General features: G+C 39.9%; 1 protein-coding gene across 1 annotated transcript in view; it reads left to right on the top strand.

Annotated features, from left to right (window-relative positions):
* The first annotated feature begins 5,528 nt into the window (after positions 1–5,528).
* HCN1 (hyperpolarization activated cyclic nucleotide gated potassium channel 1) overlaps positions 5,529–25,022 on the top strand; it is a 199,316-nt gene continuing 179,822 nt past the window's right edge. The window contains exon 1 of the mRNA XM_040580815.1: positions 5,529–6,022. Coding sequence (XP_040436749.1) covers positions 5,637–6,022 — 386 coding nt within the window. The 5' untranslated portion in view covers positions 5,529–5,636. The remainder of the gene's footprint in view (positions 6,023–25,022) is intronic.

The raw sequence follows: 25,022 nt of genomic DNA on the forward strand, positions 1-25,022 counted from the left end.
ATGGAAATAAAATAATTTAAAAGGTAGTGTAGCATCTGGCATAATACATGCATATCACAGCCATATTTGGAATTTTCTGTGCTTCAATTTCATCCTGGGACAAAGGCAACAATAAAACCTTCCTGTTCCACCTTTCAGTTGTTGTTCTGAAGCACCATACTCAGATACTGTAGTAGGGCTTCCAGTATTCAGTACCAGGCCAGAGCTCAACAAGGTTTTCCAAGAGGTAAAAGATGGCTATGGCATGTCAAAAATAAACAAACAAACATATTTCTGTAGAGTGAGTATAACTGAGTAGACAGTTTAGCAGATCTCAGTGCATTGTAATTATTCTTAGCTACCCGCACTTCATTATGACCCAGCAGATTATCCATAGGAAGACTATGCTTCTGTTCACACATACCATGGTGGGTTCCTATCTGTACACGAGCATGTCTTGCACCCTAGGTCATGCCTCAGAGCCATTTCCTGTTCTCAGTAGTGTTTATCCTAGTTTTTGTTCTACAGAACATATACCACTGTCTAGGATTTCTTCTATATCATGCTTTTAACTCTCTCTCCAAGAAATGTATTCCCCACAAAACATGTTTCTGGAAAACATCACATCATTGCTTTTGAGAACAAGCAACAGGGAAGAAGGTGCTTTTCAGTTTGCAGCAGATTTAGCTATCAGTTACCTGGTCAGGCAAATTTAGGACTTAAACCTTCCACAGACTGAGCACATATGCTTTTGTTGATCTTCACACAAGATTATATTTACATCAGTGTTCACTGTGGATATTCAAACTGTACAACATAGTAAAAGTCACATAAATACACAGGCAGTTACCACCTAACATTCAAATTTGAAGGTGGACTTGCTTTGTGATAGTTTTCTTCAAGGGATATTAATGATTGTAAAAGCAAGATCCTTCTCTCTTCATAAACACTATGCAATATTAATATAAATTTATCAGCAAATATTTGTTACTAGTAAATATATATGACTGAATAATCATGGAAAGTAATGTAAGTAGGGTGAGACCAAATCAAAATTATTTTATTGTAACTTCAAGTGACCAGGCACAGAAAACAGGACACATTATGAATTTGGATTAATCCTCATTTTAACTTGCACAGATAGGCCTATAATTATAAATATTATTCTCATTCTTTGCTAATTGTCCCTAGCATTTGGCTTGATGGTGATCTTCTGTTGAGATGTAATCTTCAAAAACCTCACAAGGCATGAAAAAAACCGTTGAGAGACAAAAACTTTGTTCTGCAGCCAGGCACATCTTACTGGGTCATCTCATAGAAGTCCTGTTACTTCACTATGCCCCAGTTTCTTCACTGAACAAAATACATATTGCTTAAATATATAGCCTGTGGGTTTTGGGGTGGCTTTTTTGTTGTGGGGTTTTTTGTTTGTTTTTTTTTTTTTTTTTTTTTCATTTCTACAGCTGAGCTGTTCTGGATATGTTCAGGTTCTATCAAAAGGAGAAAATACAAGAAAATAAAGAGAAATGGGACTGTATTTACCAGCAGCATAAAAATCTACTATGTTTGGCAGAATAGAAGCAATTTAATTTTGAGGTATACATTAGTATTACAGTTATAGAGTCATATAAAGCACTGGAATTAATGATGTTATAATAGTTTGATGGAGTCCAGTAACTAATGAAAATAATTCAATACAAACAAATAAAAAAGACTACTAAATTCTTAGTAGTCATCCATTATCCTAGGACACAGCAAATAGAATCACAAGAAAATATTTTCTTTTCTCCTTGTTCTACTAACACTGATTTCTTGGAAATTTCCTCTATCCATTTCACTTTTTCCAGTGTCTCTGCTGACATAGTCATAAAATCCAAATTAAACTAGACAGGAAATAAGCTATAAATTTACCAAGAGTGCATCTGTGACCTTTCTATCCTATGTAGCTCTGGTGCGGTCTGCAGAACTATTCACACACATCACGCCCCATTACTTTTCCTTTTGTTGAAACCAGAACTCTTTTGTCTAAACTAACATGTTGGTCTGGGCCTTAGGAGAGTTCAATTTCCTGGCAGAAAACAACCTAAGTTATTCTGACCTGGAGAGGAATACATTCTCCCACACAAAAACTACAGATCATGAAAATCCTTTCTCATCCTTACAGTCTCAGGATCACTATTAAAAATGGCAAGATGCTGAGATGTTAAGGCCATTTAGGCTGTGCAAATACTTAAGACAAACAGTGCTCACACATGCACAAATAAGTATACCCTTCTACACAAAACAAAAATTACAAGTGTCTAATATTTCATCACAGGAAGCACAAAATATCAATTTTACAAGGAGATTTGTACCTGTGTAGTTTATACATACACTGTGTTTGAAAATCATGCTGAGTATGTATTACATATAATGCAGGTTATTTTCTCTTATTAACAAGCTCTCTTATATCGTATTACATTTTGATGTAATAAACCAGTTTTAGATCTATATAATGCCACCAAAGGAAATTGAATATTTCTAGATTTTTGCACTTGAGAAAAAGGGGGAAGCTAGGCAGGGCTAGTCATTCTGGTAGGTCTGTAGTCCATGCTAAGTGATAAGGATAGATAAACATTGGCAAATGAGATGTTAAATACAAGCAAAAGCAGTTTAATAAAATAAGAAATAGGATGTTCTTGCTGTGCCCACACTTCTAATCATCCAGAAATGAAGAATCGTTACCATTAATACAATGTTTCACTGGTTCTCCGATTAAACAGTGTACATAAGAATCTGCTTACTGCAGTTGTAAGTGTCTCCATTTCACTGTTCTGATTTACTCCATTACAAGCCTATTTTCTCCTGTACATAACTAGTTGTTTAGCTTATGCTGGACGACACCATTCAGGTCAAGGGCTGCATGAAAAAGTCCTCTGAATTAAGGAGTGAAGAGGCAGGAAAATTGCTTGCCCTCAGAAAGGAAAGTTAAGGTTGCAATGTATACACAACTGAAGTGTGAAAACTGTTGGTTCCACTGATGCTGATGTGGTAAACTGTGTGAGTACATGGAACAGCACAGCATGACAGCCTTTTCATCCCTTGCCTTCGTGGGTTTCTGTCAAATATGATGTGAGCTAATTCTTTTACAAAGCTGCAAAACAATAATAATTTCTTACTTTTTAATTATTATTTGGTGACAGACATTGGCTGAGGGAAGGAGGAGGACATCATCTGGGGATAAACCGGTAATAGGGTTTTGTCTGTCAGCAGCTGTGTATGAGCTGTGCAGCTGGGCACACACTCTTCATTGGTTTAGGATAAAATCATACAGAAAAGTATCACTCCAGATGGGGAAGGTTTATGTATGTCAGCCCTCAACCAATCACACTGTGAGCATATTCCTTCCTATGCCGGTCACGGCCCAGCCTCCAGCAATCCATCCCAGTGCATCTACACTTAGCATCCTCTTCCACACTAATAGCATGTTAATGCTAACATCTTCCACACTTAACATACTAACGTCATCCGAACCTTGTGTGTTTGATTGCAATAGGCATAGAAGTTCTATTAGGGCTGGAATTGCTGAAAAACGCCCTCAGATACGGCTTTGAAACACAGCTTCCCAATGCACCTGATCTGCACTGTGCAAACTGTGCTGTGCAGATTTGCGCATCTGTTTCTCATCAGGTTTTTTTTAAGCATCTGTTTTGTAAAGGACAAAGTGGGTAACAATGAAGTGACAAATACCATTGAAAATACTGAAGCCAAGCTGGGGAGACCTTACTAATTCTTTCTTACTATATTTTAAATGCGCAAAATGAAAACTCTGTTGAGAGTGTGTGAGAAACAAACCTATGTCAAGCCAAATGGACCTATGCATATGTGCTGTAATGTGCTTTTATGCTTTTGCAGGTATGCATAATACTACAGGTTCTGTGATATAATCTGCAGGTATTGATTCTCCATCATTCTGTAACCCAACCAACTCACCCCCTTTAGGGGAAACATCAGCATCCTTCAGTTTTCAGAGCAGAGACTGAGGCCCTTCTCCTTGCTCATGGCTTGTAAACAGCTGCTTACCGTTGGCAGAACTGCTCTCTCAGATCCTATCTCACCCCACACCTCCCCAAACACTACATACAATTGTTAGGGCAATGGGTGTACAGATACCCCAAGGCAATACATATCCTATTTCCTTTGACTGTATTTATGAGTATCGGGAGCTAGAAATACCGCCTGCTTCCCTTCTGTCCAACTGCCTTTTCTCTGTCTTGTGGAGGCTTCTTACCTATAAATGATGCACTTCAGTGCCAGGTGGAGCGAGCTGCAGACCCCTGTTAACACACAAACGAAAACAAAACTACCTCTTGGCATATGTGAAAAGCTTGTCTCTGCACTTGGGCACACCTGCCATTTTATGCCTTACAGTGGGACAGGCGGGCGCCTGTGGTGGCACAGCGCTCTACTGGGAATTGCGCCCCGGCACGCTACAGCTGCACGCGCACGGCAGCCCATGTCATGCACCTCAGCCCGTGTTTTCAGTCAGCATAAGGTGCAGGAACGAGGAAACAGCTGCTCAGAGACAGTGAGGTGCCATCTAACCGGAGTGAACTGTTTTGTGTGTGAAAATGAATGTCACTGAATCACAGAACGGTTTGGGTTGGAAGGGACCTTCCAAGATCATCTTGTCCGCTGCCCCTTCCACAAAACTCATCCCTGAAAAGCCAAAACCCAGCCTTTCCTCCTTGCCCAACACTCCCTCCTCCTTCCTTGCTGTCACACTCGCCCCGTGCCAGCAAAGCGCGGGTTCTGACCTCATTTTCAGCAGTACGAACCCCAAACGCCTCTACTACCCCCAGTGCCATCACTTGGCTCCACCACCTGGCAGACCCCCGCCTCCCGCCGTCTGGGTTCCAGTCAGCCTCCTCCCCGAGGAGCACCACAGAGGTTCCCAGGTGACAGGCAGGCCTGCGGGCCCTCTCCACAGCTTCCTCCCCAGCCACCATTTCCCGCTCCGCGTGTCGAGCCACCCTACCCACCCCACGCCTCGCCCGTCGCTTCGCCAAGGGGACACGCGAACCCACTCGTGTTACAGTATTTTTGTGGAAAGCGCCGGCAGGGCGGCTGGGGAGCCCCTCTTCTCCTCTTCGCACCGCGGCGGCCGCCTCAGGCCGCCCCGCGCAACACCCGCCACCGCCATGTGGCGGCCGGGCCGGGCTCCCCGCCTCCCCGCCCCCGGGGCACCGCACTCGCGCCCACGCGTCGAGCCGCAGTCGGGCCCACGCGCGTCTCCGCCCCGAGGGCAGCCGAGCCCGCCCCCCGCCCCCCGCTCCTCCCCTCCCTCCCTCCCTCCCCTCGGCCCGGGCGCTCAGCCCCTCAAGGACTCCGGGGCTCTCAATGTCAGGCGGGCGGCGCGGCCGCCGGCAGGGGGCGGGCGAGGGGAAGCGGCGCCAGCCCTGCGCGGAGCGCGGCTCAGAGTCGGCAGCGCTGGCGATGCCGGGCGGCGCGGCGGCGCGGAGCTGAGCCCAGCCCTGCCCAGCCCAGCCCAGCCCAGCCCTGCCCAGCCCCGCCCCGGGCGGCCGAGCCCAGCCGCGCCGCTGAAGGGCACCGGCGGCGGCGGCGGCGGCGAGGCTTCCCCGCGCTCTCCCGCGGCTGGGGCGCGCCCGCCCCGCAGCATGGAGGCTGGGAAGCGCAGCTCCTCTGCCGGCAGCCGGGACGATGGCAGCGCCAACTCCTTCCCAGCCAAGCCGGCGGCTCCGGTGGAGAAAGCCCAGAGCAGCCCCGGCGGCGGGGGCAGCGGCGGCGGCGTGAAGGAGCATGGCAACTCGGTGTGCTTCAAAGTGGACGGTGGCGGGGGCGAGGAGCCCGTGGTGGGCTTCGAGGATGCCGAGGGGCCCCGGCGGCAGTACGGCTTCATGCAGCGGCAGTTCACCTCCATGCTGCAGCCGGGGGTCAACAAATTCTCCCTCCGCATGTTCGGCAGCCAGAAGGCGGTGGAGAAGGAGCAGGAAAGGGTTAAAACTGCGGGGTTCTGGATCATCCACCCCTACAGCGACTTCAGGTGAGCGCGGGGCTCCAGCCGCCGCACGGGGGTGGCTCCGCCGCGGGGGGCAGGGTGGCGCTCCCGCCGCCTCGCACCTCGCCCGGCGCCAACTTCGGCGGGCTGCGGCCCCGGGCCGGCGGACGCGCTCCGCGGAGATGCGGGTCTCCCCCCGCGGGCGCGCATGGTCGCGCCCCTTCCCTCCCCGCGGGCAGCCTCACCGCCCCTAAAGCTCAGCCTCCGCGTCCCCCGCCCGGGCGGCGGGGAGGGGGCTGGAAAGCCGGCGCGGGGCGGCTGCTCTGCATGTGTCCGCCGTCCGTGCGCCGCCGCTGGTGCGGCCGCGGGGCTCGGCCCGGCCCGGCGCTCTCCAGCGTGCTGCACCCGGGCGGGCCCCGCAGGCCCCGCGTCGGCCGGGCGCTGCCCGAGGGGCCTGCGGGGCCGTCCCGGGCTGCCCGCGCCGCTGGGGCCGCCGTACTGGCCGCGGGCGGGATGCGCCTCCGGAGCGGGGCACGGCACGGCATGGCACGGCACGGCACAGCGCCGGGGTGGGAGAGCGCGGCGGGGCGCTGGCAGCGGCAGCAGCACAAATAGAACCCGGGGGTCCGCGCTGGGCGCACGCCGGCCCCTGCCTCAGCACCCGGCGTAAGCGCTTGTTCAAGGGGTGGCGAGAAGGGAGCACGTCGCGGTCCGAGCTGCAGCAAAATAACTTTATCCAGGCTAACGCCGTGTGGCGAACGGTTTTCCTAGGTAGATGGGGAAATGTGATGTTAAATTAGTGTTGCTTACACAGTAAGTTGAATGTATGCCGAACTGGAATATTCCTATAAAACCCGGTGCAAATACATTGCCAGGAAGAGATACTTCTCTTTAAAATTACATTTTAAGTGCAGGATTATTTCATTGTATTCTCATGCCAGCTGGCTGTATTCCTTTGTAAATTTAACGCTCTCTATGATATTTGCCAAAGAACTATCGGTGTCATTAAGCGTATTTAATCAATGCCTTGAATTGAACAGCCTGCATCTATACAGTAAATGGATTGCACCTGAGACCATGTTTAAAAAAGGAAAATCCAGAACGTTCAATAGTTACATGATCTCCTAAGGAAAAGTAGGTTACATAGAACATACTTCCAGTGGGAACAAGAGGAAATACTTCCTATGTCCAAGTTTCTGTGGGACTACTCAGAGTGAGGTGTTACGCAGTGAGCTGTGCTAGTACCTTGCAGTTGAGCCCAAGAGCGGTACAGCTACAGGAGTGGTGGAACAGGGCAGCACTCAGTTAGGACTCAAAATCAGGCTTCCAATCCCTGCTTTTTTTCCTGGCTCCCTGGAGGGAATAAGCTGCACTGATTCTTTTCCTGGAGTACCTTTTCCCCCTCACATGCCAGCTGAGCTGCACTAGCAGGTGCATTAAGGGGGGAAAGAGCCAAGAGTCCACGCACTGCCTCTCTGCCAGCTGGAGAGGGATGTAGCAGGTCACATGTGGTGCTGTGGTACCCTGCATAGGGGCTCTAATAGTCTCTTACTTACCCGTGTGTGTGCATGAGTAACTTTATTCACGTGAGGATTCCATTAAAATGAATGAGATTATTCTTGCAAGTAAATTCCCTTGTTTTGTTGTAAGCTTGGAGTAAACAACACTGCATCCTTTTCGGACCAGTTGCCTGATTATTCTTAAATTAACTGTATTTTTCTGGGGCTTTTATTATGTTTTTATTTTATTGGAATGGAGGTGTTTGTTTTCTAAATAAAGTCCATAGCCTTTCATTAGTTTTGGGATGATGTGGCCTGATCTGGATGTAATTTTTTAGCCAGTAGGACTGTTTGGGTGAGAAATATGAGATGTTTATGTTGTTTCTCCTGAAATAATTGTGACTGTGTAATGGTACTACTCTTCTTGGGTGGCGGTGTTCACATAAATGGGTGAAGAAGTTGTACTATATAGTAAATTCATCTTCCTATATGGGAATCACAACAATGCTAGTAAGTGCCTCCTAGCAGTGTCTCTGTTCCAGAATAAATGTGTTTGTAAGGATGGAGTTGTTTTGATTTATTTTTGCATGTGATTTTGTAACAATGTAGCGGTTATACATAGACAAGCCTTAAAGCATCCAAAGATACAGGGGTATTCTAATTTCACTGTGTTAATGTTGACACCACCAAGGGAAAGAATTAATTTTTTTACCAAAATAGCAAGAAAAAGATAAAAGGCTGAATATTTTGCAGTATCCAAGTGGGAAGTTTTAGAGTAAATTTATAAATGAGTAATTTTCAAAAGTATTTAGAAGAATATTGGGTTAATCATGTAAAACATGGGAAATTTCTAGTACATGTTCCTGTGGACTGTGATTTATTTTTGTTTTTCTAGCTCTGGATGCTTGTATGCATTTGCTTAGATACTTTGATGCATTTGATTACATTTCTTGACCTCATTCTCATGATTTTCATACAACATTGTATGTTTATCTATAGTGAACAATATTTTGCTGTGTTGTTTTGGGGGTGGGCAGTGTTCCTGTGGCCTTCTGCCCCCCTATTTTGATATGAACAGAGTGTGGAAGCTTTGTCTGTAAACTCAGTGGTCTCTGAATCTGTTACTTGCATCCTTGTGGGTCTTGGTCTCTAGTTTTATGGCTTGCTGTCTTGCCTGTGTTTCAGGGAAAAACTGACTTTTTGTCAGGCGTATACACCCTTGGAGAATTAAATTCAATGAGTATTACATAATTTTTCCACAAGGGGACCATTTTGTTCGTGGTTGTCTTTTCCCAGTCTTCTGAGGTTAATTTCTAATTTGGAAGTTATGTAAACTGAGCACCTAATGCACGTCAAAGCCAGCACAAGACCTCTGTTTATCTCTTTGCAGCTATGATTACTGCATCTCTAAACTTGGATGATGATTCTGTGTAGCTGCATGACTCACAGAAGTGAATTTATCGTGAGTGTTTTGGTTAGAGTTTATTGAAGTCCAGCATGATTTCTGTGAAATACTGAGCACCTCTGGCTGTCCCTGCTCATGTATGGAAGAATGAGCCTGCAGGAGAGCATCACCAGTCTGGCCCCATGTCTTTGCAGTTGCCAGATAAGAGCAGCATGAAGCCAATGGGAGATGAGAGCAACTGCACATGGTTTGGCTGCTGCCATACGTGTTTCGCTCATTTCATAGCAGAGCTGTGGTGGACATGGGCTTTGGGGTGACTTATATGTTATGGCCTTCTGCTGTTAGTGGAAATGTACGTGGGTGATTTTTCAGGCAACTAATCACCCAGTGCCCTTTGGCATGTCAGGAGTTTCTTTAATGCTCAGAGGTCTTGCTTGCACGTGCCCAGGCCGTTGGTCTGGCCCTGTAGCATCTCCCCCTCTCCCTGTCTATGGGCACACAGAGAAACTCACGCTGTTGTGGAAATCTTGGTTTTACCACATCAGCTAGGGCATCAGTAGTCAGCAATCTAAAAAGAAAACAGCTACTACCTCCAGAGTCACACAGAGAGGCATCTTTTGACCACAAATAGCAGTGTATGAGAAAGAGTGAGCAGGAATAATACACGTATAAGTAAATGTAACCTTCGCACTCTAATGGTTACATTTCTCAGTTTGATATTTGGGAGCAGTCTTTGACTGGAAGTGGGGGACAAAAATTTGAATTGGCTTCAAGATGAAGTGAAGTAAGACTGATGGGGAGTTGTCTGACAGAGTACTGGGTAAGGAGGAGCAGTGCAGGCGGTGCTGAACGTCTTTTTCCTGTGTAGATGATACAAAGTATGAACTGATTTGCAACAATAGCAAAAACTATTGACATTTTATGTCCAGAGTATCTCTCTGGGTAATCTCAACTATTCAAGGAACATAAAGCCTTGTTTTAGTGATAACGGAAAAGGAAAAGCAGAGTTAATTCTAAAACTCGAACGGAAATTTCAGAGCATAGTAAATAGTAAAGGTATACCAGATTTTTTTTTTAACATGTGGCATTCCGGTTTCAAAGCCTTTTTGTATACATATTTGAGGGTTATCATGTAAACATATGCAGACTGTCTAAATCTTCATAAATCATAGAAAGCTCTATTGATGCTACTGTGTATATAGGTTTTAATGCATTTTATTCAGTATGAAAGATGATAACATTTGCTTGTATACATCTGGGAACTTAAGCCACAATATTTTTGTGTCTATTGCTATTAAAACCCATTTGTTATTTCGTGCAGTTTCATGGAACTCATCCATGTTGTTGTGCACATGCGCAGCTTAATTTTTCAATCAGGTATGTGCAAAACTTTAAGTCATAATTGCAACATGTTAGTGTGCCTCATGTTTTTTATTATACTTCCCTCCATTTTGAACCTTTATTTGCCTTATTAATCAATTTTCTTTTTAATTTGCACCTATTCTTTGGACCTATCTTTGACCACCAGCAGTCACCCCAGCACAGTAGACTGTGCACGTTATATGTGCAGCTCACATAGATATTTCTAAAATTTGTGCATGCATTGGTTTGAAACCTGTTTGTCTTTGGGACTGGTCTTTACATGTTCTACCTATCATTTATATTGTAGGAAGCTTAGGTTGAGTACTTTGTCCCTGTTTTTTGTCACATGTCTGTAATGTCTCAGTGGAAGCTAATGAGATTTACCTTTTTGTGAGCTGTTACATACTTAGGTTAATATAGAGCAGTAGAGTTGGAAAGTATTGCTATATGCGATGAAGACAAAATGCGTTATAGCATACTTAGTAGTATCAGATTCAAATGAGTGTGGGTTTCAGTGGATACAATATGTCACTGATAGGGTAGGAGTATGAAGTGTCTGTAGTTTTGGATTCTAAAGGTAGTAATTTCAGTCTTGTTGCTCAGGATTTGTCATAAGGTTCTCTTACAGTATTGAGATTTTTGAATTACTTCCTGATAAACTGATAACCAGGGATTTATAATTATACCTCATACAATCCTTGCACAAACAGATTCTTTTTTCTCTCTGTTTTTTTTAAAAGAATATTTATATTTTTGTGAGAAGGATAGTTTTAGCTAGGACTAGCTTTCATGTATGGTTTTCAAATACTGTTGTGGCAACGATAATTTTTATTTCCATTAAAGAAAAACTTTGTACAGTTAAACTGTTCCTATTTCTTGAACATTCACTCTTTGTACGTGACTAAGCATAGAGAAACATTTGGTATTAAGACAACTAGTACTGCTTGGCTTTTTATTTGCTGCATTCCCACAATTTTTGCACTTCTGTAGATGCCCCAAAGGATAAAATGACAAATTTTTAACGTTACTCTAAATTATGCATTTATAATGTCTGAAAATTCTTTTGGACAGTAAGTTGTAGATTAAGCTTTATCATAGTTCCCTGGGTAAAATGCAACTCCCATAAACGTAAGCTGAAGAGAAATAACGATAATGCTCCTCAAATGCATAAATGGATGCCACAAGGAGGAAAGAAATTACGTAGAAGTAATAGGGTGAAATTTAAGCAACAAATATCTAAATTGAACTTTTAGGAAGCAGGACCAAAAATAAGCAACAAAATATTCTATTGAAAGTGCTTTGATGTGGAATATGAGGCAGGAATGCATTAGGTTGTTTTTCATCTTCAGTTCCTAGTATTTTTAATATTGAATAATGTCTCATCATTGCCTGTCACTGATTGATTTGCTGTGAAATCTAGTTGGTTAAAGCTTGCTACTGGCATTTCTTTTGATACCAGTTGTAAGCATGCATGAGTTAAAATGGATATGTGAAGGTGTACATTGTGCTTTTGGGCTCTTGAGGTCATGTGCTCTTGTCCTCCTTGAGGTTTACTTCAAGAACCACAAAAGCAATTGAGCCGAGTCCACCTGAGGTTAGTGCAGCAGCCACTCACCTTCTGGACTTCTAGAACCTGTGCGAAGGATTATGCTTTTGTTTGTTCAAGGAAAGCAGTTCATTTTATTGACAAGACATCCTTCTGTCTTTACATAATGTAGAATACTAATGGATAGTTCGAGCTCACGTATATTTTGAACATTTCCCAGTTTTCATTATGTCCATTCTAGTCCTGCCATAACAGTCTATTCATTGCATTTTCTTTCACACTTAATGACGTTACATACTTGGACATGGAATACAGTTTTCAGCTGAGAAAGAGCTCAGTAAGGGTAACTGAAATGATTTTCAGTTCTCTGAGGTACATTTCATTTAACTTGGGATGTTTTGAAGATCGCTGGCAACATGTGTGAAGAAGTACACAAGTACATTGTTTTTCTTTTTCCCCACAAGATGCTTAATTTTAGAATATTCACCTTCTTCATAATCTAAATAAAGACAAATACATTCATCACAGCTTTGAGATGTTTAAAGAAAAAGCAAAACAAAACCAGACCAAAATGTTACAGAATTTCTGTGAGTAATCCAAAAGATGATGTTTTGGAAAAGCTGTATGTGAGTCTTTTAAATGTTGACCTGGGATGCTCAATATCATGAGGCTTCCTCTTCAGTTTTTTGATTTTTTTTTGTTTTGACTGCAGTGAGAAAAAAGGACTTGATTAATATTATCCACATATATACTTACCAAAACTTAGAACTCATAAGATCAGCATCATGCTTAGGCCCACTGGGAAAAGTTCTGATTCTGTTATTCCCATTGATTATTTTTAGCAAGACTACACATTTTTGAATGTTTACTGGCAATTTATTTGGTAGCTCATCAAAATAGCCAGTGCTTGTAATTGAGTCCATAAAAGATTTTTCTTGATATTAGGTTTCTTGTGCTTGAGTATATGGATGGAACTGTGAATTGAAATAATATGTAAAAGCATGTAATAGTAAATAAAGGTCTAGATTTAGGATTTGGTTTGGGGGTTCTGGTGGCTACAAAGCTAAATAAAAAATGTGTAATGTTTGTTAAGTTGCTTAGGCTTTTTTATGGTTATATAATCAAGTTAAAATTTAAGTGGCTTAGTTTCTGATCACTCAGCCTGGACTGGCAGAAATACGGACATATGAAACCAGAGGTCACTGAAAAAGTATGAATCTTTGCTTCTGCATTTCTGCCCACCTGTCTAAGTTCAGTGACATTGTGACATTTAATTAATCTTTGTCAGCTTTTTTGATAGGCTCAGTTTGAAGGTACTAGAAAGCAAAATTCTGTTTTTAGAAGGGTAGAATATGAAAATTAATAGAGAAATTTACTTCAATTGGTTGTAAATAGGAAGTATCCATTCTCACCTCTGTCTTCACTCAGCAGCATGCCGGAGAACTATCTTCTATGTCAAAATACAATTTTTGAGAGAGAGGAAACTTTTAACCTACTTTGCAATGTTTAATTTTTAACCTGACAGTACAGTTCTTGTTAATTGCTTGAAAGTCCTTTAGCTGTCTATTCCCTGATTCTTTCCCAGAGGCATGATTTAATTTTAAAAATCATAGTGTATTCAGCTCTAATTATTGGAGGGCTCGTTCTAGACACATAGCAAGGTATGTTAATGACCAAAAACTGTATCAGCTTGAGTCAATGTCAGTACTACCTCAAGGACACTGTCATTTAGCTTTCATAAAATCTCTGCTAATATCTTTTAATCTGGTGATAGTCAGATTCAGGGAAGCTGCATGATATTTTGCAATAATCTTATTGCCTTGGTTTGCAGTGTGACTGGAGTAAGTCTGGAGTAAACTTGTGTTCGGAAAATGTTCATTTGATTACAAAGGAAATGCAGTCTTTTTCCAATATATATATATATATAAACCCAGAGAAGCCTCAACCCCTTTTTTATTTATGCCAGTGAAGTTTCCAGAAGCGAATTTGCATCATGTAGCTAAGAATAGGATTTTGTTCCTATTTTATTAACTTCTGTGTTTTTTATGAGGATATCTTATCTACTGAAGCATGTTATTTACAAATAATTTGATAAACTACTGGAATTTAGCATGCTGCTGATATTAATAAGTTTTCTACTAAATATGTCATATTTATTAAAAATTCTTATTAAGATATTTTATTTTCAACTGGAAAAGCACAGGTTGCTTTATGCTCACAGTCAAAGCTAGGTTTGTTTTGTTTTTTTTTTTATTTTATAAATGATGTTATTTAAAATATAATAAGATAATAATATAAAAGAAATGTAAAATAAATAATAAAACCATAAAAAATGCTTTGACTGTAGCTTTTTTTTTTTAGGTAGTGTTACTCTTTGTCATCCAATTCTCAGTCTGAAATTCAATGAAGCTTACACTTGTGCTAAAGCTCCAGTATATAGAGACCCACAGAAATAAAATGTGCCCTCATGATATCAGATCTTCCAATTCTATAAGTAGCGTAGTTTGATTGCCTCCAGTTTTTTTCTTTCCTGTCAGCAAACTATGGAAGTATTGATGTTTCCTTGGCGGGTTCTGTTGTATCTTACAATAACTTGCCAGATCCTCCCAGAAGCACCTCTGTGGCATGACTGCATGATACAGACAGTGCGGTTCTGATCTGATCTGACATTATGTAAATCTGTAGATTGCAGTAAATTTAGGGTGATATATCATAGGATCCTAATGATGATTATTTTAACTTGCTCTAGGTCAAAGCTATGGAAAATGTACAGAATTTTATTAAGCTACATAGAGTAAGTTCTATACAACTCTACCCAGGAGATGGGGTAAATGTATGGCTGGAAAATGATGGGAATGCAGTCAAGTTTTCATGTGACAACTGAGAGGTTTTCCAGCAGGCTTTTGACTGGATTCCATCTATCTGTTAATTCCAGGAGGACTTATGATTTGTGTCTGGTAGAGAAATTACTGTAAAACTACTAGTAGATAATATTACCCCCAAAAACATTTTATTGCTGTTGAACAGTGCACACTTGCAAGGCTCTGGGTTCCCCAAACACATCTTTAGGCTGCAATTTTCTTGGGGTGGCTGCACGTGGACTTGTTTCCACTTGATTTCTCAGTGAAGGTAAGAGCCAAGCTTGTCTGTCGCTCTGGTTCACCTTGTCTTTAGTGGCAGACAAGCTCAGTACTAACACAGAGATTTCCTTTTCCAACTGGGGATTAGTCTGTTAGACGCAAACTTGGAAACAAAACATAAGTAGTAAAATAAATCAAGCGTATACCTCAAGCTTCAGTTAATAATTGGGTACCTTGCTTTTGTCCCTCAGTTTACCAAGTTGAAATACTTCAGAGATGTTCTGTTTTTCAGAGCTGTGTGTCCAGCGTTCATGGAAACTGTTATCTAGGTGACTCCCTAAATACTGAAACCTTCTTTTTCTGTCTTTTATTTATAGCATTTCTGATGGTCTAATTTTCTGATAGTGAAATCCTGCTATAGGCAACTTGTAGTTCTCCTTTGAAAGTTACTAAAAGCATGGTGATGTAGTCCCCAACAGATTTATTTTTTTTTTAAACTTCCTTTTCCCTCACACTGTTTTTCTTTCTCTCTCCTACATCTCTTCCTGAAAAATATAATGATTTACTTTGTATAAATGGAAATGATGAACGGATTTTTTTTCTTTTAATTTCTTAGCTCTGCTACATAGTTTTCCATTGTTACTGAGTCTCTTACCTAGGGGATACTGAGCTTTTTGTTCAAACAGCAAGGAGAAATTAGCCTAGGTAGTCTTCATAGTGTCTTGGAGTTTGTTAATAAAACCCTCTTAATAATTTTTAAAAAATGTAGTTGTATGCACATTTTCTATTTCCCATGACCTGGGCAGGTTGGCAGCTTTCTGTTGACAATTGCAACCTGATGCAACTGAACATGCTGTTACCATAGACTTAGTAACAGGATACTTTGCCCAAATTGTCCCCTCAGCCCATTTATTGCCAGCTTGGGAATTCTAGTGTTGCATACATCTAGTACATTAAAAATAAAATGATAAGAAACACACTTCTGTAATGCAAAGGGAGTGTGGTATCAAAAGTAAGCACTGTCAGATGTTAGGCAATCTAACAGAGCATTTTAAAATGGGTCAAAATAAAAGACGTCTGAAGTCTGATGGGTTATTAAGCAACAGACATTGTGTGTGTGGGAGAAATGAGATATCAGTAACCTAATTTAGGTGCTCCCATGACCAAAATTGGCTTTTAATTACATGCATTCTGTCAGTAAATATCTGAAATACATGTTTTTACTAACTTAAAGGTGTTTCTTTGAAATTTTGAACAGAATATTAAATACAGTGATATACTGCTGGGTGTTGAAATGTTGAGTAGGACTTGTACATGTTCTTATTGTTTATTTATTGAAGTAGTGAATTTATTGTGGTGGCTGATCTCTCTGAAATGGAAGAAAAAGTCTTTAAAACAATTTCAAGGTTTTTGATGTTGAAAATTAAATCCTAATAAATATATTATTTCATATGCATATTACTTAGCTAGATGTGAACTAAATACAACACAAATGATGACTGAATCCAATTAAATGTGTTTGGTTTTAGTTTGCTATTTAAAGATATTAGTTATGAGTTTAAAATATCTTGCTTCGCTTTAAACTGTCCTGTGTTCTTGTTTCCTAAAGGTAGATTTTCCTGTATGCTGAGCTCTGTTATTCACATGTGTGCTAGAGATGATTCTTTTGAAGACAGATCTCAGGAATAGTCCTTCAGTATTATGCAACCTGTCAGTGTCATTCATTTCTACCCCCTCCCCCCCTCCTCATTCCCCAGGACTGTTATGAACATTGCTTGATGTGACCATGGTTGTTTCTATGATTTCTAACCTGCATCCAGCTTCTACATTCTCTACAGCGTAGACCAAATATATCCTTCTGTGGAAGGGATGGGAGAGCTGCAGTGAACTTCCACTCCTACACTTGTTCCTCACAGTGCGATAAGAATTCAGACTTGCTTCGGGGAAGAAGAGCTAGCTTTATAGCCCAGGAAGGCAGGTACCATGAATCTGCATAAAATGGTAGCAGATGTTTCTGCTGGGGCTACTGGCTTGTAATTCCGTGAAGTGTCAGTGAATAGCAGCTCATCTTAACATTGAATGTACATACTGCTTTTATGCCATTGGCAAAATGAGCAAATGGAATATGATATTTAACTTGGCTTCATGTTTCCAGTACAAACTTTTCCATTTCTGGAATGGGTTTGAAAATGTCAGTTTTACCCAGTGTTCTGCACAGAGTGTGCAAGTCTATTGGATGTTAGATGAAGATCCGAGATGAAGTCAGGAGCCTATCTATCTTTGGATTTCAGAACAAGTTAGGGACCTAGATACTTGTAAGCATCTGGACTCTGTGCCTGAACATCTTTCAGAATTCTGGCTATAAGGAGCCATAAATGGTAAAACTTAAATGTTGAAAAAAATGTTACCCGTGTGTGCTGTGCATTTGCAGAATTAGTATATCAGAATAATTTGAATATGCTTCACGTTCCATTTCTGTCATACTATATATTTTGATTTGTAGTTTACACATCAATCTCTTTCCTAAGATTATAATGAAAAGTTCTATAATCATTTTTCACCCTCAATTTCTTGCTGTTCTCTACCTATGAATTATTACCATCTATTTGGCTGTTCTAATTATTACACATCGTTAGCTTAAACATGTTTGAATAGTTCATAACTCATAGTCCTCCAAAAATGAAACAAATATTTGGCTAAATTAATTTTTTTCTTTCTGAAGATTATTGGCTTGTGGCTAAAAGCTCTTCTGAGATCTCCAAAGTAAAATGTTTTCATTTGCTGAAAACCAGAAACCTCTTTGTTATATTTAGACAACTTCATTTTGAGTGAATTTGGATGGAAGGCAAAGATGGGTATCTGATGTTTTATTCACCATGGTAAGGGGAAGCTCTTTTTGTTTTGCTGTATCAAAGCAAAAGTCATCTATCTGTCTGTATGGGAGTAAATGGCTTTCTTGTAACTTTTGCTGTTGTTTATAGTTCAGGTCATAGGTTCCTGATCTAAATTTTTTTGAGTGCTTATTTTAGAGCTGCTTATCAGTGGCTATTATAGGCGACTTTACTTGCAAGCAAACACTTCCCTCTGTCACCCTTAACCTGTACAGTGTGGCTAATCTCGAGAGCAGCACAGGGGCTGTGCTGTCGCTAAGAAATATGGATTACTTCATTTGAATGCCCAAAGATCAGAGAATTTTTGTACCAAGAGACTTCAAAGTCAACTGTGACAACCAGAACACTCTACCAAAATATAAAGTGGAGAAGTAGATTATTAAATAATTCCCTTTTATATTTTTTCTGATAAATTTTTATAAGTGAAGCATGTAACAAAGCCTGTGGTTAAGTTGGAATAAATTTTCAGATCTTAGTGTCTTTATTTTTTTTTTCAGGCTGAAAACTGACATGTTTTTCTGAAACTTAAAATGACTTCCTTTCTTTTCCATCACTGCACCCCCCCCCCCCCAAAAAAAAAACAAACAACCCAACAAAAAAACAACCAACCAAAAAACCAACTGTGGAGAAAAAAAAAGTTAATCTAATCTACATATTTTGCATAACTCCTCTGCTTTAGATGGTCCTGTCTCAATGCAGATAGAATAGAATTTAAAATTGATCTGTAATGGTAAGAAATAATCTTCCAGTGGCTCAACGACCATTGCATATGACTACATTAAACCAAATTAAGAAATGTATTTCAAGCCCATAATCTGTTACAATTAATAAATACTTTCAACACATAGTTTGTAAACTGAATACATACTTGTTTTAGAAATGGATCTTGACCATCTATTTTAATGTTGTATATATGTGTGACAAAACGTAATGGAACCTCATTTTTTAATTACACCCAAGCTATGGATATGACCTGTGGTACTGCTTCTGGCAGAGGTGTACTGGAAGGAGAAAAGATCTCATTGCCTGTAAAGGCAATTTCTTGGAGTGCTTGATATTGCAGGTTATCTCCTGTTTTTCAGATCAAAAAAACCATTTAATAAAGAAGTATACATAGGTTGTTTTGTGGTGGTGTTTTTTTTTTTTCTTTTCTTTTTTTGTAAGGCATTTGATTGTTTGCTTTTTTAAGAATAATCAAAACCATTTCACTGAAAAAAACTTGTTTCCTTTTATTGAATTAATTTGCAGAAGGGCCATTCAGCAATCACATTCCATTACACTGACCAACTTTCATTAAAAAAAAAAGGCAGATTTTACATCCCCAGAAAATTGTTTTGTATTCCAAACCACCATCCTTCGCTGAGGTGCTCATGACGGCAGTACATGAGGTTTCGCTCAAGCTGCTTGTGTGGGGCTTGCTGGAGCATTAGAGGGTAAATAGCATAAAAAGACAGTGAGAGGAGCAGAGGTGAAACTAACAAGATCATGGTTCCTTGGGCCAGTAACTAGAACATCTTTTAACATCATATACTGTCTTTCTTGTTTGCTTTGTTTGCTTTTCTGGGTTTTCCTTTTTGTTTTAAACAAGTGAATATCAGGTCTAGCTGATCACTGCTCTGTCTGGCGGCATAATTAGCTGATTTGTTTTGGCAGTGCAGGCAGAGTGCTATGCTGTTAGAAGGATGGTAAGACTGGAATGTGCAGTATGTAAATTGGGAAATTTTAAAGAAATGTTTAAATTACTTTGCATCTGCTTAAGTACTCTGGAAGTCAAATGGCTAGCAGAGAGATTTGGATAGAAGTTGAATAATGAAAAAAATGTAGATTTCTGAATGTAGCTGGTGGAGCAAGAAACCCACAAGAGCTGCATTTTATTTCTGGTAGGGACAGGTGTTTTAGTTTATGAAGTATAAAATTATGTTTTGAAAGATAATGGTAAAACTGAATATTGAACTTCCTAGCTAAGCATTCTTTTTCCTACCAGCTCATTAGTGCAGAGCTTCTAAGGTCTATCACTCTGTAAAAAGGTGCTTATATTAATTACACATTCGGAAAGGTATAAGCAAGCTTGTGGAAGATTACTTCTTCATTTCTTACAATATTTTGTGTTGTGTGCATTTTGTTTTCAATTAGTTGATATTTTAGATAAATTGAGATGATGAATTCAGTTAATAAAATTAACTTAATTGAATAACAATTCAAAACAATTCAATAACCATGATAATACACTGAAAATTGTGTATATTTGAATGCATACTTGAATGTCTTCTGTATCTCCTCGCCAGTCAAACTGGTTCAGCCCTTATGTTGAAAGTGCAGAGTAATTTCCATCCTCTGCTGGAGAGGATTGGAATCTGTACATTTACTTTGTATAGCACCTCTGGCATGGATACTTTCGATAACAGTATCGCCTCTCAGAATTGTGCTTTCACAGAGCAAAACAGTGAGGATGTCTCTCCACACTAATGGTTGCCTTCTGTGGGAAGAAGGTTTTTGTTCCTGGTTTAGTTTACATTTGTTTAGAGAAAGAGAACATGTCAGCAGGGCACCTCGCTTCAGGAAACGCAGTATGGCTTGGAAATGATGAATCTTCCTGAGAGGTATGAGATCCTGGTCTCAGCTGCCCACAGATAGATGGGGGAAGACAAATGGATTTTCCTAGGTGTTGGTGAGAGCTCTGGGTGCAGCTGTTTTGCAAAAGGGGTTTGTGTGTTACATGGCCCTAACTACTTGTCATGTTGCTCAGTTGTGAATTTGATCTTCCTTTTTTTTTTTGCTTTTCTAAAAAGTGCCTGAAATACATTTTAATCCTTTTACATCAAAGTATAAGTAAAAATGAAGACAATTGCAATTTTGATTTGAAAAACTATTCCTCCTATTCCTCAGTTTCTCATTTTACTTTTGGAACAAACATGAGTTATTAATATATTTTTAAAATGCATCTGCTTAAGTACTCTGGAAGTCAAATGGCTAGCAGAGAGATTTGGATAGAAGTTGAATAATGAAAAAAATGTAGATTTCTTGTCTACAAGAAATTTACCTTGTGAAACAAATGATTTATTGCAACAAGTGATTTTCATAGATTAAAATAAAACTACTTACTGATTCTTAAAAAGGTACTTATATTTACTTTAAAATGTTGAAATATCAGTACTTATTTTTATTTTTGAAGAAAAATTGGTTTTGGAGCTAAAGATCAGCCATAAATAGTTGTAAAAAGGAATATTAATTCAGCTTGATATATTTATGCTATCTTGATTACTTGTTCTTGCATTAGAATTTCATACATCTGTGTAGATATGAGGTGTATAAATATTCAGTCATGTGTATTTGTTTTCATGATGGTGTAGGAGTACAAAGTCTGCATGTATAATCAATCAACCAGTTTCATACCTACCTATAGTTCTTCTATGCTTTTTCACATCTCTGATTTTTTGCTTAATGAATTTGAAGACTAACCTCCTTTTTTTCTAATTTTAACATAGTGCCTAGTCTTGCCTTCAGTGAACTTTTTCAAGAAATGATCCACCAGTTCCTCATAAATGGAAATTTGTGTTTGAAGCTGCTTGTCTGAATGTAATGTGTGTACAGTTATATGCATAAAGTCAGTTTTACCTTTGTTTATCAGAATGAAATCAGTAGTAGTAGTATGTATGTCAAATACCATAAATGTTGGTGTCTTACATGAACCAAGTTGAGGGTCCTGGTTTTGTTTTGTTGATTTTTTTTTTGTCAGAGGTATTCACCTCAAAAAATTAATTGTCCTAACTCAGTGGTCACGGGCTGGTCTCCTCCCAAAATCTCATGACGGAGGTGTATCAATAGCTACTGAGTAATGTCTTCCCCATCATCGCCTTCTCTGAAGATAAGTAGAGAAAATAGACTTTTTCACATTAGCAGAAATGTAAAAGATTACACATAATTGAGAGATTTATTTGGTTAAAAAGGAATCTGTTAAAGAAGACTATTAGGTGATACTGTCAGGCTTTCTTGGTTCTGTGTGGCGGTATGGGTTGTTACCTTCCTTTTCACATGATGATTTGTAAAGAGGCATGGTTTAGTGTTGGACTTGGCAGTCCTGGGTTAATGGTTGGACTTGAACTTAAAGGTCTTTTCCAACTTAAATGATTCTATGGTTCTATGATTTTAAGAATTACAGAAGGCTTTTCCCAATTTAAGCCTCTGAATTTTTACTTAGGATGGAGGCATCCTAAATGTCACATCTCTAAATGACACTTTTAAAATTACTGTCACTAAAAAATTTCTAATCAATGCAAGTGTTCCAACATGAAATATGAGATTATTTTGCAGCTGAAATATTTTTAGATCTGTCTCTAAGCTTTTTTCACACCTGTAAAGTGGTCATTTCTAATTTGAGAATGTGAACATGTATTTTACAGTGATTCTCTATAGAAATTTGCTGACACTTAAAAGAACCAGTATTTGGCAATTTGCAATTGGTTTCAGGGTTCATAATATGAAAGTGAATCAAGTCAGCTGGAGTCCCTACACAAAATGTTGCCTGGTACCAAAAGGCTATGGTCTAACTGTTCGAACAAGGAGGGTAAACCTGAGGAAGATTTGGTACTGTGACATGTGTTGATGCAGAAGCAATCTTGATGATCTGAAATACATTTGTTTTGATCAGCGTACAGGTTAGCACAGACAGATTCAACTTTTTCCAGGAGAAAACTAACTTGTGAGTCCTGACTCTTAATCAGCACTTTTTCCTAGCTGGAAGCTATCTGGACAGGAGCACTACTGTGCTTTTTCATTGAGGAATGGGGCTGAATAAAGGAGAAACTGGGTAAAGATGGGGGAGTGCAAAAGCAGTATCAGTGCTCCACTGACAGTGGTGCACTGTTCCTGCCCAAGGTTAAGTGGAAGTCAGGCTTTAATTCTTTCCACTGTAGTCTAATAAATTTATCTGGAGGAAAAACAACTGCAAATATCAGATGCATTCAAGCACTTTGTGATAGGGGTTTATTGGCTAAAACCAAAAAGACTCATTATTAAATAATATTGCCATATTACCTAAATTTCTCTTTGTCCTCTCCCTCCTCTTTTCCATATACAATGAGGGTGACATTGGTCCTGTACCTTTATTCCTCAGAAATCTGAAACTTATTTGTCAATGCATGTAAAATACTATAAAAAAATTTAGACAGAGGCTATTGCATGCATACCAAGAATTAAAAGTCTTTTGATGAAATATCCACTGCTTAAATATTAGTTGGATTTACTGAAAATATACATATATATTAGTATTTTGTCAATTAATTAATTTTATAGTCACTTTCCATGATCAGTAGTGTGATTTTCTTTTCTAGTAATTGAGTGTTTGAAGCATTCCAGCTTAAAACCTAACCAAATACTGTAACCAAAGCCTTTTGAAAGTAGTTTTGGTGTTTATTGGCTTCACTGGGCTCTGATCAGGTCCCCTGAGAGCTGCATTTATCTAATCATCTGCCTTGTGCATAGAATCACAACTGAGCAACAAATTGCAAATCTCCATTGCTAAGTGTATTTAGTTGTCAGATAAAACTCACGAAATCTGCTTGAAATTGTGCAAGTTTGTAATTTTTAGATATGTTCTGTGGCTATATAAAAGACTCAATATTGCTGAATTTTGTGAATCTCTCTTTGAATTCCTTTTCTGCTACCCGATAGGAAGCTGCATCAGTATCTAAAAAATAACAGCAGGGCACATAAATTGTATGTCTAAGTATAAATGGTTAAACTTGAAGAACTTCACTATTTGTTTGAAATCAAATGAAGATTTCTGGTGGTCTTAAAAATTCATTAATATTTTATTTTTTTAAAAGCTTTTAGTCTGAATCAGAATGAAACCATTAACACAGAAAATCCACAGGTGCGGCACTGCTCATAATTCAGGCAGGGAAAATGAGTTTTCAGAACATCAGGCTCTGCCTCATCCCACAGACCAGTCTTAGGCAGGTAGAGAAAACTTTTCTGCTGCTTCAGCAGGTTACCTAGCTAAATCAATGAAAGTTCTTCAAGCTTAGTATGTTTTAAATTGAAAAAGAATAGCAAATATTGATGAAATATTCACCTGAGAAAGTGTCACAGGCTTCTACTTAATATTTCTGCCCTTCAATCTTAGTGCTTGAGGTGTAGGAGATGCTATTAGTACTCTACTATAGCATGTGTGAAAGGGACTCCATTTCAGCCTTGCAAGATTCCTCACTTTGTATTTACTTAACATAAGCTAAAATTTTTCAGAGTGGAAATAGAGGACAATAAAGAATATAATTTTTTTTTCAATTTCAATTTCAACAAAGAAATATAAAAGAAATAAATTTCAGGAGAATAGTTTATCTTTTGAAAACAAAGCAAAAATCCCAAACCAACCTTTTCTCTTCCTTTGCAAAATTAAGTACATTCAGATGAGGAGTGTTTTATCCATACAGGACAACAAAATTGCAGAAGAAAGGTGACAGCATCCTGGCTTGTATGGAAATAGCATGGCCAGCAGGACTAGGGAAGCGAATGTCCCCCTGCACTGGGCGCTGGTGAGGCCGCCCCTCGAATCCTGTGTTCAGCCTCGGGCCCTCACTGCAAGAAAGACACTGAGGTGCTGGAGCGTGTCCAGAGACGGGCAGTGCAGCTGGTGAAGGGTCCGGAGCACAAGTCTGATGAGGAGCGGCTGAGGGAACGGGGGTTCTTTTGCCTGAAGAAAAGGAGGCTCAGGGGGCACATTATTGCTTACAACTGCCTGACAGGAGGTTGTAGGCAAGTGGTGGTAGGTCTCTTCTCCCAGAAAACTGGCAACAGGACAATTGGAAATGGCCTCAAGTTACACCAGGGGAGGTTTAGATTGGATACTAGGAAACATTTTTTCACGGAAAGGCTTGTCAAGCAGTGGAACAGGCTGCCCAGGGAAGTAGTGGAGTCACCGTCCCTGGAGGTGTATAAAAACCAAATAGATGTGGTACTTACGGACCCGGTTTAGTGGTGGACTTGGCAGTCCTGGGTTAATGGTTGGACTTGATAATCTCAAAGGTCTTTTCCAACCTAAATGATTTTATGATTCTATGATCATAACCTGTTTGCTAGTGCAAGACTAGCCAATGTAAAGAAGTGCCATATCACTAGTCATTTTAATGCATTTGTATTTGTATAATGTATATATCACAGATAGGTTACAGTAAATTCTAAGTTTGGAAATTTTAAAATAAGAAAATTGCTGCTGAGCCAAAATAACAGAAGAACTCCACAAGAGGTTTGAAATATTTAAACAG

Source organism: Falco naumanni, chromosome Z (assembly GCF_017639655.2).
Source record: "Falco naumanni isolate bFalNau1 chromosome Z, bFalNau1.pat, whole genome shotgun sequence".
In the NCBI taxonomy this organism is placed as follows: Eukaryota; Metazoa; Chordata; class Aves; order Falconiformes; family Falconidae; genus Falco; species Falco naumanni.